Genomic DNA, 13180 nt, shown 5'->3' with positions numbered 1-13180 from the left:
GGGGAGAGGAGCAGAGAAAGAGGGACAAGCAGGCTCCGCACCTGACACGGGGCTTGATCTTACAACCCTGAGATCAAAGATCTCAGATCTTACAACCTGAGCCAAAATCAAGTCAGATACCCAGCCGACTGAGCCAGGCACCCTGAGAGTTTTTATCAAGAATGGATGCTGTATTTTGTTAAATATTTTTTTCTGCATCTATTGAGAGGATCATATGATTCTTACACTTTTTTTTTTATTAATGTGGTATATCGCGTTGATTGATATGTAAACATTGTATGACCATTACATCCCAGGATTAAATCCTGCTTGATTGTGGTGAGTGATTCTTTCAATGTACTATTGGATTTGATTTGCTAGCATCTTGTTGAGAATTTTTGCATCCATATTCATTAGAGGTATTGGCCTGTAACTCTCTGTTTTGGTGGGATTTTTGTCTGGTTTTGGAATCAAGGTAATGCTAGTCTCAGAAGGAGTTTGGAAATTTTCCATTTCTGTTTTTGGAACAATTTGAGAAGAATAGCTATTAATTCTTTAAATGTCTGGTAGAATTGCAAGGCCATCTGGCTCTGAATTTTTGTTTGTTGAGAGATTTTTGATAACTGATTCAATTTCTTTGGTGGTTATAGATCTGTTCAAATTTTCTATTTCTTCCTATTTCAGTTTTGGTAGTTTTTGTGTTTCTAGGAATTTATTCATTTCTTCCAGATTGCCCAATTTATTGGCATATAATTTTTCGTAATATTTTCTTATGCTTATTTATATATCTGTGGTGTTGGTTGTGCTCTCTCTTCTTTCTTTCATAATTTTATTTATTTGGATCTTTCTCTTTTTGATAAGTCTGGCTAGAGGTTTATCAGTTTTATTAATTCTTTCCAAGAACCAGTTCTTAGTTTTGTTGATCTGGTCTACTATTTTTTTTTGTTTATTTCTGCTCTGTTTATTTATTTATTATTTCCCTTTCTGCTGGCTTTAGGCATTATTTACTGCTTCTTTTCTAGCTCCTCTAAGTGTCAGGTTAGGTTGTGTATTTGAGACTCCTTACTTCTTGAGGTAGGCCTGTATTGCAGTTTACTTCCCTCTTAGGACTTGTCTTTACTGCAACCCAACTGTTTTGGACTGTTATGTTTTCATTTACATTTGCTTCCATGTATTTTTTAAATTTCTTCTTCATTTCCTGGCTAACCCATTCATTCTTCAGTAGGCTGTTCTTTAACCTCCTAGTGTTTGTGGTCTTTCCTTTTTTTTTTTTTTTTTGTGATTGACTTCAAGTTTCATAGCGTTGTAGTCTGAAAATATGCATGGAATGATCTTGATCTTTTTGTACTTGTACTTTTTGTACTTGTTGAGGGCTATTTGTGACCCAGGATGTGGTCTATTCTGGAAAACGTTCAACATGCACTCAAAAAGAATGCCAATACCCATTTATTTAAGTCTATCTTTAACCCAAAGATTTGAGATACTATCATATACTAGAGCTCCATTTGCAATTTCTGAATTTTCTGTTTTGTTCCATCGATCTATCTGTGTACTAATGCCATACTATTTTAGTTATAAAGGTGTTGTACTATGTTTTAATAACTGGTACAGTTACTCCCATTTCAGAGCCTCCTATTAGTGTTTTCCTAGCTATTGTACATTTATTTTTTTACATATATTAACTCATTTAACTACATAAAAAACTTTGTATTTTTATTGGGAGTGAATCAGTTTCTTGTATTGACTTAGGAGCTGCTGACATTTTGATGGTGTTGAGACGTTTGGTTGTTGAGACATCTTAAGAACATGGGCTATCTTTCCATTTGTGTCTTTTGGGAATGTTTGATAGATTTCTTAATTTAAACTTTGAAAATATGTTATGTTTATGCTTGGGTATTTTATCTTGTTGCCTTTGTAAATGGGGTTTCCTCTTTTTAGCATCTGCTTTATATTGAGTTTGAGAAAATTATGCTGCTCCTTTCCCACTTTTGCCCAAGATAGCTGTTCTTCTTTTGTATTTCCTTGTTCTTACCATCCTTTTGTGTAGTTAAGGTGGGTTGACAAGGAGAGATGACTATGCTTTACATACCTCTAGTTTGATGCATGAACCAGGTATCCATGAATGTGTTGCGGACCAAAACTTAGGGCAAATCCAAATGAAGATTGGATTTATGATTTTGCTTAATGAGCTATATTCCTCATTGTCTATGCAGTTAATTCTTTGATACCTGGGGAGAAGTGTATGTGATCACATATCTCTCATGCAGATGGACTCTTTGTTTTGCTAGACTGTGCCTAATCTTGTGTGGACATGAAGACTTAACATAAATAATAGGAGAGTGCTAGTTTGATTTAAGTATGGTAGTCAGGAGAAGAGCTGATTACCTCTATTTTATAGATTCTTGTTCTTTTTGTTGCTAATGACTGGTCTAGTACAGACTCATTAATAGGAATGAGGATGAAAATATTTAACTATAATACATTGTGGCAGAGACTCTACTAGAAGTGTAAGAGTATAAGAGCTTTGTTTGCCTTGAAAGGCCAGGGAAAGCCTTGCACCTCACTCAGAGGAAGCCTTTGAAGTATGCCTTGAATGAGGAAGAGTTTTCCAGGAGCAGGGTCTATCTGGACAGAGTACTGCCTGAGAAAAAGGCTGAGGGATTTTCAAAACAAAAAAGACTTTTTTCATGAAAAGTCTTGGAGAGTTCAGGTGTGGAGCTCCATGCCTGAGTTCATTTGTAGTAGAGTGCTAGGTAAAGGTAGGCAGTGGTTGGGCTGGGATCAATGTGGTAATGATATATTGTGTTACGGTGATCTGCATTGATCAGGAATTGAAATTTTTTCCTGGCAATCAGTATTTCTCAAACTTGGTGGTAGACAAAGTGCTAATGGCATTGTAGGCTACCATTTTGTATATTATTTGCTAAGTTTCTTCTCCTGTAAACTTGACAGATCGTTTCTGTATAATCAGTTTATCATGATATAGTTACACTCACTGAAGAATTATAAAATTTAGTGTTGATGTTCATTTTAATTAGTAAGCAGACCTTATATGCCCCCAGAAATCAATTTTGTCTATTAATAATGCTATATCATTGGTTGTCAAAAGGTGATAAAAATGAAGAAAAGTACTTTTGGGGTTCTGAGACTGCAGAATAGGAAAGAAATGGATTCCTATAAAAATATGACTTCTTTGTTTCCTTTGAGCATTAAGAAAATCCATTATTAAGGAATTAAATTTCACTATTTTTATCTAATATTTTCTTTGATCTTTGTAAATGTATACCTTTAAATAGCTGAGTAATGGCTTTTAGCTGACTACACTTGATTTAAAAAAAATCTTTTAAAATGATTTCAAAAAATGAACTGATTATTTATTTGTTTTGAATCTGTACTAACTATAGCTACATCTTTCCATTTTTCAATTTAATGAAGTTAATCAGTCTTTTATGGTGCTCTTGGTTAGTGTTTTTATCTTCTTATCTATAATTCAACGGGAAGTGTAATTTTTAAAAGCAATGTATGCAGACAAGGGTATTTATGCAAGTTTCAGACAGAAGCTTAGTCATAGCCATCGAATGCAATGAACAATATGAATTATAAAGGATATGAACCATCTTTAAAATGTAAATGCATGGCTGTGTCTTCCAGCAAATCAAGTTTTACAGTCCATACATATTTGTTAAATATTAGTTGTTGAGTGAATACAAATATTAAGATTAAAAATTGCTAATGTAAAATGGAAACAAAACATTTTATTGCTCTATAAGGTATTTTCTGCTTCATGTATATCATTCTGAATTACATTTCTTGGTGGTTCTGTGTTAACTTTGATTTACTTCACATCCTGCTTATATTTGCATAACTATCTCCGCAAGGGAGTCGCTCTGAGTGTTTCCCTCCTGTGCTACGGTGGTGTCCCCCACCTCCCCACCCTGCCCTTATCCGTTCCAAGCCCCCTAGTGGATGTCTGAAGCTACAGATAGTACTGAACCCTATATGTACTGTTTTTTTTCTATTCATACATATCTATGATAAAATTTAATTTATCAATTAGACACATAAGAGGTTAAGAACAATAATTAATAATGAAGTAGAATAGTTATAACAATATATTGTAATAAAAGTTCTGTGAATGTGGCCCCTCTCAAAATAGTTTATTGTCCTATACTCATCCTTCTTGTGACAATGTGAGATCATAAAATGCCTACGTAATGAGATGAAGTGAGATGAATGATGTAGGCATTGTAACATAGAGTTAGGCTACTGTTGACCTTGTCACAATATGTCAGGAGGAGGATCATCAGCTTCCAGACTGCAGTTGGCTGCAGGGAACTGAAACAATGGAAAGTGAAATAGTGGTTTTAGGGTATACTGTTGTACCTTCTTGTATGTAGTTAGCTCTCAGCATTTGTTGGATTGAACTGCCATTCTACCATATTTTTAAAACATGTTCAATTCTTTGAAAATGCCTCAGATTATCTAACTGGCCATTTTAACTAGCTCAGTACTTATTCTCTGCCTTTCAACTGACAGTCTTATATATAAAGCATGACCTTCTTAAAAGTTTGTGTACTGGGTACTGTGACAGTGAAGGAGTGATTAACTCCTTCCTTTTCCTGAGTCAAGAAAGGCATCTCAGAAGTGCTGACATTTGAACTGAGCTATAAGAATGAGTACCAAGCAGAAAAGGGAAAGTGAAGATGAGTCAGGCATTGCATGCAGTGTGGAAAGAGGCCTGCAGTCAGGTGAGGCCACATGTGGCTTCTGGGAAGGGCAATACTTAGATGCAAGTTATGTCCTGCACAGCTCTGCTGTAGATTATGTGAATGGCATTGCTTAGTAAGAAAAAGATGATAATTTAGTCTTCCCATTATTATCAGCCTCTCAACGACGATGGCGCAAGAATGTTTCTTGTACACATTGAGATATTACTTGACAGTCACTTGATAGAGGTGATAAACCTTGATAGAGTCTGCCTTTTTCAGCATGGCTGCCACTTTTAACCCCAAATACATTTTAAGTGTGTCTGTGTATAGTATTTAAAAAGTCTAGCTTTTAATAGTTTTCCCAGATACCTATGTACCAGTTAGTATTATTTTCATTACATTTTTCCTAGTTAAGCATCCTTTCTTTTTTTTTTAATCTTTTCTTTTTTAAGATTTTATTTATTCATGAGAGACAAGGAGAAAGAGAGGCAGAGACATAGGCAGAGGGAGAAGCAGGCCCCATGCAGGGAACCCAATGGGGGACTCGATCTCAGGACTCCAGGATCATGCCCTGAGCTGAAGGCAGGTGCTCAACCTCTGAGCCACCCAGGCGTCCCTAATCTTTTTTTTTTTTTCCTTAAGATTTTATTTATTTAATAGAGCACAAGCAGGGAGAGGGAGAAGCAGTCTCCCCGCTGAGCAGGGAGCCCAGTGGGGGGCTCCATCTCAGGACCCTGGGATCATGACCTGAGTCAAAGGCAGATGCTTAACTGACTGAGCTACCCAGGCACTCCTTTTTTTTTTTAAATCTTAACAATGTTTATCTTCAGTGTATCTGATTGAGTTTTATTTATTTATTTTTTTAAATTTATTTATTTATGATAGTGACAGAGAGAGAGAGAGGCAGAGACATAGGCAGAGGGAGAAGCAGGCTCCATGCACGGGGAGCCTGACGTGGGACTCGATCCCGGGTCTCCAGGATCGCACTCTGGGCCAAAGGCAGGCGCCAAACCGCTGCGCCACCCAGGGATCCCCTCTGATTGAGTTTTAAAAGTCACCCCAAAGAGTGATGGTTTCAGCCAGTTAATGATCATAGTTTTCTTTCTAAAGAGAGACTGAGATTCAGCATCTCTTTATATCTTTACATTGGTAAAAGCCATGTTACAAATTATCATCTAAGTTCATCCTGTTCTCCAAAGATTGGCTATGGCTTTTCCCATAGACTCACTTACTTGTGATTCCAGTGGCACTTTCCTTTCCTCTCCCTCAGTGTCATGGTAGTGAACCTTGGGGAAACCCTCAAGTCATTTTGAGCCCTCTGAGATTTTAGGTTCTGCATTTCCTTCAGGAGCTTCCTTTTTTCACTGACTCCAAACACATAAAATGTTCTATTTTTAAGCCCTATCTATCTTTCTAATTGAAAATATGTCTAATTGCAAATGCCAAATCAAAAAGTATAGCTGGTTGAAGATACTAAAATCACAAGCTATTTTGCAAAATATATTTTCTGGGATATTATATATTTCACAGTAAAAAAGGATTCTGGTCAAAATATATTTTGGAACTAATGGGCCAAACAACATTCAGCAACATGTGTTTTTCATTTTACTGTTTATAGCTTTTCATGTGCTGGTGTGAGTTCCCATGAAGAGTGCACGGTGTGTAGCAGCTCCCAAACGCATTTACCTGTGGGTCCACTTTGTGTAGTTAAGGCTCTTTGGGAAACCCTGAACTGTGCTGTCATTTTGTCTTCTTCCACTTTATGCCTCTCTCTCAGTTCTTTGTAGTCCAGCCTCAACACTTAACGGAGTGATTTTTGGCTTTCCTTAAGTGTCTCTCAGATACTTTCAGAGCTTTCGATCATCATCTCCTACCAGTCAGTGTCTCTGGGCCTTCTTTGCCCTTGCACATGCTTTTGCCTTGGCTTGGAATGCTGTTCCTCTATTAGCTCTTCTCAGAAAAACTTTCCCTAATGCCCCCTGTGATTTACTGTGACTTTCTCCCTCCTCTCATGTGAGATCATAATTCATTGAAAATATTTGTTGAGCTTATGTACTTTTTGTGAGACTAAATGAAAGTTGTCAATATTGAAGAAGTTGTTTGGAGTATAATTGAGTTTTTATATATATATCTTTGTCTTTTTTCTTTCTCTAGTGTTCTTTTAAAGATGACAACATCCGTTCCTTATTAAAACCTTTAGAACTGGAACTACAAAAGACAGTCCATACTTACTGTGGAAAAATTTACAAAATATTTATCAAACAGCTAACAAAAAGCATACAAGATCGTTATGATAGACCACCAAAGGAAAGGTGATCCTCGGTGACCATTACATCAAATGAATTAAAACAACAAAATGTCAGAGGACATGTGTGAAGGAATAGTCTTGGATGAAGTGTTCAGGAAGGAATTACTTATGTTGAGAATAATTGTTTTTCCTGAAGAAGTTAAATGAGCATATATTTATATAATGAAGAATAAGTTAACGTCTTGGACCCCAACAAGAAGACGTTTTTGATCTCTGATGTTTTGTAATGTTATTTGCTGTCAGTCCAGTATTGGTGAAAATATTATTGAATGATTTGTACCCTACAGACTTTGGTTCACTCTTCTGCAGTAAGTAGGAACAGTAGGGGTGTATGGACAGAAAATGTACCTCATACACAGTGAAAACACTCAAACTGTGAGTATAGCAATAATTTTATGTCAGCACTAACCTCACTTTAAATGTGTGACAAAAAGTTTACAGGAGCAGAACAGGTTCTGTTTCTAAAGCAATGTGATGTAACCGATGTAACTATTGACAATCGATGTGTGCCTTTATACATTTCATCTCTGTTTTAAAATATTCCTGTGACAATCATGTTTAAAATTAGATTATAAGTAAGCTGCACATTTAAAATTGAGCTGTATAAGAAAGTGGGAAAACCATAAAAATGTTGAAGTTTTAGTCTGTGTGTGTTTGTGAAATGTAGTATTTTCGTTTGTATATGCTAACCTGTCTTGCCAAAACTCAGATCTGAGATTGTTAAACAGATATTTTTGGAAATTTTCATCACTTTAAGTGAAAATTTTCAGCTTTACTGGGCATTCTGGAAGCAAAAAATATGCTGATCATAAAGTGAGAACCTAACTAGAATACTTAGATGATTGTGGAAAATGTGATGGACCAAAAGGCATAAGCTATAAACTTCCTGTGAACAGTAATTTTAGTTACAATGAAGCAGAAAAAAGTGGTCCATTTAAACTTTTTTCTTCTACCTCAGAATGGCTTTGCAAGATACCTTTGAAGAAGTAAAATGTAGAGAGCCTTACTTTAAGTCAGATAACTTTCATGGATGATTTGGGTTAAGAAGATTGTTTTATCTGGGTATAGAAAAAGTAGTTTCGATTGGGTTAATGTGCATATCTTCCTTTTTTGAACATCACTTAAGACATTTTTTTAAAATCTTGAAGATAAGAAAAATATTACTTAGTGTTCTTGACTGCTCTCTAACTGTAGATTCTGAGGACTTAGCATGCACTGTGCTGTGGCATATATATCTCATTTTACTAAGTGCTGTATGGGTTATTCTTCTTTTTCCTTTTTGATATTTTAATGCTTAAATAGAGAAGGAAAAATCATGAAGGGGAAAAAAAACCACTTCTATGAAAATAGTGGTGATCGGCTTTATATATAAAGGTAGAGTACCCTCTGTGGAGGCATGGCATATGCAGAAAGACATGGCCAGTACAGCTGTCCCCTATCTTTTGCAGTTCAGTCAGGGCAAATTGAGAGAGAAATGTGTAAAAAAGGCAAATTAGAAGTTGATAACCAGCCCAGCACTCTTCGAACAGATGCGTTTAGAGAACACAATCTGTATGTTCTTGGCAGAATGCCATAGTGAATATAAGAACTTGTGAACTGTGCTGAAATTGAGTTTACTGAGTAGAAAATGAGAATCCTAGAATTTTGAAGTTTGGAGGGTATATATAATAAGATCATTTCTAATGGTCCCCAAAAGAGAACTTTGCCTGTCTATATTAGACTCTTGTGGGGAGCTTGTTGAGCATGGATCTCTGGGCTTTACCTTAGACTTCTTGTGCACTGTGTCTAGGATAGGGTCTGAAAACGTTTTTTTTTTCTTTTTTAATGAAGAGATTTGAAAACTACACCAAAGTAGAACAGTACATTGGTACTCATCACCCATATCAGACACTTAAGTATCTTACCATATTTGTATCATCTATTCTTTTTTCCTTTGCTGAAGTATTTTAAAGAAAATGCCAAAAAGCCTGTTATTTCACCACTATGAGTACTTTGGTAACTACAATGACATCATGCCTCCTTTGACTTCATTTATTATCCATTGCTAAGCAAATTTCCTTCATTGTCTCCAGTGTTAGAATTAGGGTGCAAAAAAAAGTCATCTTATGATTCTATTTTTAATAAGCATCTCAGATGATTTTGATATCAGCTGGTTTGGGAACGACTAGGAATCATTTTGCCAACTTGAAGGTTGAAGTTAGGATAACATAATTCTTGGCACAGTTGGTAGATTATAAATGTGATTCTGAAATATTAGAGGAATTGGAGTTATTGGTAAGATATGAATTTATATTATTAGTAAGTTTCTTAGGTTTAATTTTCTCAGTGAACAGAGAATCGCAGCCCCAGGGGCTCTACTAGAATGGATTGGGGCTATGTAGAGTATGGTCATGATTTACTCCAACTGGACTTTATATTCTGGTCTCATGTTGTCAGACATTCCACATTATGGATCAGTTAGAAGGTTCTTCATCTGGTTTATTCAGACCTGACCTAATTAGGCATTTTACCATAAATTGGGATATGGTGAAAACTTTCTACTTCAGGACTGTACTTACCTAAGATTTAGGATATCATAGAAAATCTGTAACAGTAGAAAATGAGTTTTCTGAATTTATCTTTAGATAAGGTAACTTTGTCTTTGAGAATTCTTTAATAAGAGATGCAATTCTCAGCATTAATGAGGATTAAGTTATAGAACAACTTAGAGAACATATTATATTTCTTTTCATAAAACAGTATATCTATGCAGTTCGTATAAATTACATTATATATTCTTTGAGTCCTTGTGTTAGAACAATTCTGACCTCAGAACTATCTCTGGGCTACAGTATTACCAAAGTGGAATGACTTTAAAATATAGTCAAATTTCATTTATATGAAGTAGCCATCTTAAAAGAATTTGGAAACCTTTAGAAAATATATTATGATTTACATTTTAAACCAATACATAACTACCCCCCCCCCCCCCCCGTGAAGAATAGTTCTTAATGTATAAGGTTAACCCAGTTATCTTTTGGATACTTTAGAAACTGAAAGAACATTATCACTTAGTCATTACTTTTTCATCTTCCTCCTGTCACATGTTACTGGTATAATGGCAAGGAAACCAGGCTGTGTATTATATTTGGATTCTTCTCTTGGTTTGGGGCCTCAGGCATATCCTTTCACCTTCTCTGTGCCTTAGGTAAACAATATGCTCTTCCAACCTCATGAGTCTCAGAAGTCATAAGTCAGGACATTTTTGTGATTCAACAGAGTGAATGGATTTGAGTGCATTCTGCATGGCTAATACATGCCACATGAGCCACTAGTGTTGAAGTTCTGTTTTGCCATGTTGCCTTCTATACAGATTATTCTGTTTCCTTAGTAAGGTGAATGTTTTCTGACATGTATTATATCTCCGGTAAGAATTTGTTTATATTATGTAAGGAGGAGTTTTTAAAGAAGAGAAAGCAGAGAAGAAAGGAGTGATTATAAATGAATGATCAAAAATAAAAGGAAGGAAAAAAGAGCAAGTGAGAAAAGTGGGGAAAGAGAAGGGAATAAAAGTGAGAATGGCAAAAGGCAGAGTAAGAGAAAAGATGGAATGAGAGTGGGAAAATCGAGAAGTGGAGGTGGAGAGAAATGCAGTGGAAACTGTCACTTTTTGAGTTGTAGCCCCCCACCCTGTGCCACTGTCTGCCTGCCCTCTGTTTTCAGTTGGCAAGGCCCTCTGGGCTCAGGAAGGGTAGTGGCTTTTATGGAGGCAGGCAGCATAGTTTGATTTGTCAATTAATACTGTTCTGGTCATTCTACTCACTGATCTAAATTTAGTGATAATGATTCAACATTGTATTTCTTTACTGGATCCCAGTTTGTAAGCTAAGACCTACGGAAACACGATAACAAATAACCCTCCTTTGTAATGTCCTTTTGGTCATGCCAGTTGTTGGATTATGCAAGACTGACCATATGGATTCACAGGGGAGGCCGAGGTGGAGGGCTTGGTTAGGCCTGAAGGGGTTCCCGGAATCTATTACAGAAGTTTTCCAGATGATACTGATAGGAAGCCAGATTTGGGAATCACTGCCTTGAATAGCAGCCTACACAATAAATCACATCTATTGATTCCCCAGTAGGCATACTTTCAGTAGAACTGTTATTTATAAATAGATTCAAGAGAATAGGAGGCAGGAGAAACACATTGACGAGAAAAGCCTGGAAAGAAACTATTCCGTGTCTTTCAGAAGTTTGTATTGTAAGTAATAAACACCTTAGTAATCAGAACATCTTTGAAGTGTTTTAGAAAGATCATGGATTTGTGTTGTTGTTTTAAAAGACTTTTTTGGTTCCTTAGAGTAAATAGAGAAGGATAGTAGTGGTGCAATATGTCAGGTATGGGGCCAGTTATCCATTTATTAAATGTACTTTTAAGTGTCTTAAAACAAGTTGCCTTATTGCATTTTAATATTTAATAAAAGTAGATTTAATAATGATTTGTACTGTAACAGTTATCCTTTTTTACATTGCCAAAGCAACCCTTTTTTTGCCTCTCAAAGTCTGGCTAAGTTGTTCTGATGTTTGTTCTTTCCTAATTCACTGAACATGAAACCAGATTTCTAAAACCAAGTTATATAAACTTAAGTCTAAGAAGTGGCACAGGAATTTTTTTTTTAAACCAGAAGTGAATATGATGTTAATTCAAATATCTAGAAATTACAGAACCATGAGAAGAATGTGGAATAGCATGTTAGACTAGTCACAATTTAAAATTGATTAAAATAAATGTCAAATTTACTTTTAAATGGAAAACAATGTATTGTTACCTCATCTCTACCAATAATTCCAAATGTCTCCTGGGATTATTCCTTTAGAATTTTCTATAAACTCAGTATTCAGACAAAAGAGTGCCTTTGCAAAAATAGGGGGAAAAAAAAAGAAATGAAAATTTCTCTTACTACCAATACTGTGAATGCTATTTGGAAGGTCTATGGTCAGATATTTTAGTATCAAACTGAAGAACTGATATGGAGGGATGCCTGGGTGGCTCAGCGGTTGAGCATCCGCCTTCGGCTCAGGTCATGTTCCTGGGGTCCTGGGATCGAGTTCCACGTTGGGCTCCCCGCAGGGAGCCTACTTCTCCCTCTGCCTGCATCTCTGCCTCACTCTATCTCTGTGTCTCTCATGGATAAATAAAGAAATTCTTAAAAAAAAAAAAAAAAGAATGGATGTGGAGCCTTTGCTTATGTTTGGTTAATATATACAATCTGAATTTGTAAGCATATTCACACACATAATACCATAGCAACTCCTTTAAAACATGAAGAGAACACAAGAGTGTTATATTCCATTTAAAAAGTAAATTGACTTTGACTATGATAGTAAATAGCTGTTTTCAACTTTGTGTAAAATCTCTTCAGGGAATATTGGAATGTCGTGCAAAAATAATTCAGGGCTTGTTGTATACCTATAGAATATGTCATCCTTTCAAGACTTAGCAGAACCCACATTCATAATATGCATTGTCATCAGTGTCTGAGAGCTGGACCAAATGGTTTTTGATGGATGTTATACCAGAAGATCTGTGAAGGAGATGGTGGTTTGCACCTGTTCCTGAAATCAGAAACTGGAAAAGGTTGCAGGTGTTTCCATTTTTCACAGGCATTCTGCATAAAGATATTAATATTTTGAGTAGTTAATGGTTTGAAAGCTGCAGGAAATCCTATTGGTGTACTGTGATATGTAGAAATTACTTCCTATAAACTGCCTTTTACCTTAAAATGTTATGATTTTAGGATAATTTGGATATCTTCCTCCAAGTATTTTGTGTATCTTAAAATTTATTAAAGGGGAATAAGATTATAGACTTGGATGTAATCTGAGAATAACAGAAAGTTGCTTTGTTCTGTATTGGGGGAGTTCAGTTCATTTTTTCTTGAGAACCTGTATTCCTGTTGCTAAATAAACTTGTACTCCATAAATATTTAATTTCTTCAAGTTGTGTGTCTGAATTATTCTAGCAATCAGAAACAATTTTAGAATCTTTAGGATTGGGATGCTTGATAACCAGGAGCCTGGGCAGTGGGCAGTTTCTGGAGTTGGGTATTTCTGCAGCTGAACAATGTCGTCAGGAACCTGGGTCCTATTTTTCCATTACCGTTCTCTCCATATGAGCTTGGTCTTACCACATGGCCACAAAGTG

The 13180-nt window shown here is 35.9% G+C and overlaps 1 protein-coding gene across 3 annotated transcripts in view; it reads left to right on the top strand.

Moving 5' to 3' along the window:
- GXYLT1 (glucoside xylosyltransferase 1) overlaps positions 1-12959 on the top strand; it is a 55118-nt gene extending 42159 nt beyond the window's left edge. For all 3 annotated transcript variants that reach the window (XM_041736553.1, XM_041736554.1, XM_041736551.1), the window contains one exon: positions 6843-12959. In XM_041736553.1, the coding sequence (XP_041592487.1) occupies positions 6843-7004 (162 nt within the window). In that variant the 3' untranslated portion in view covers positions 7005-12959. The remainder of the gene's footprint in view (positions 1-6842) is intronic.
- The last annotated feature ends 221 nt before the right edge of the window (positions 12960-13180 follow it).

The sequence above is a fragment of the Vulpes lagopus genome, chromosome 21 (assembly GCF_018345385.1).
Source record: "Vulpes lagopus strain Blue_001 chromosome 21, ASM1834538v1, whole genome shotgun sequence".
Classification (NCBI taxonomy): domain Eukaryota; kingdom Metazoa; phylum Chordata; class Mammalia; order Carnivora; family Canidae; genus Vulpes; species Vulpes lagopus.
This window is presented reverse-complemented; position numbering and strand designations above follow the sequence as displayed.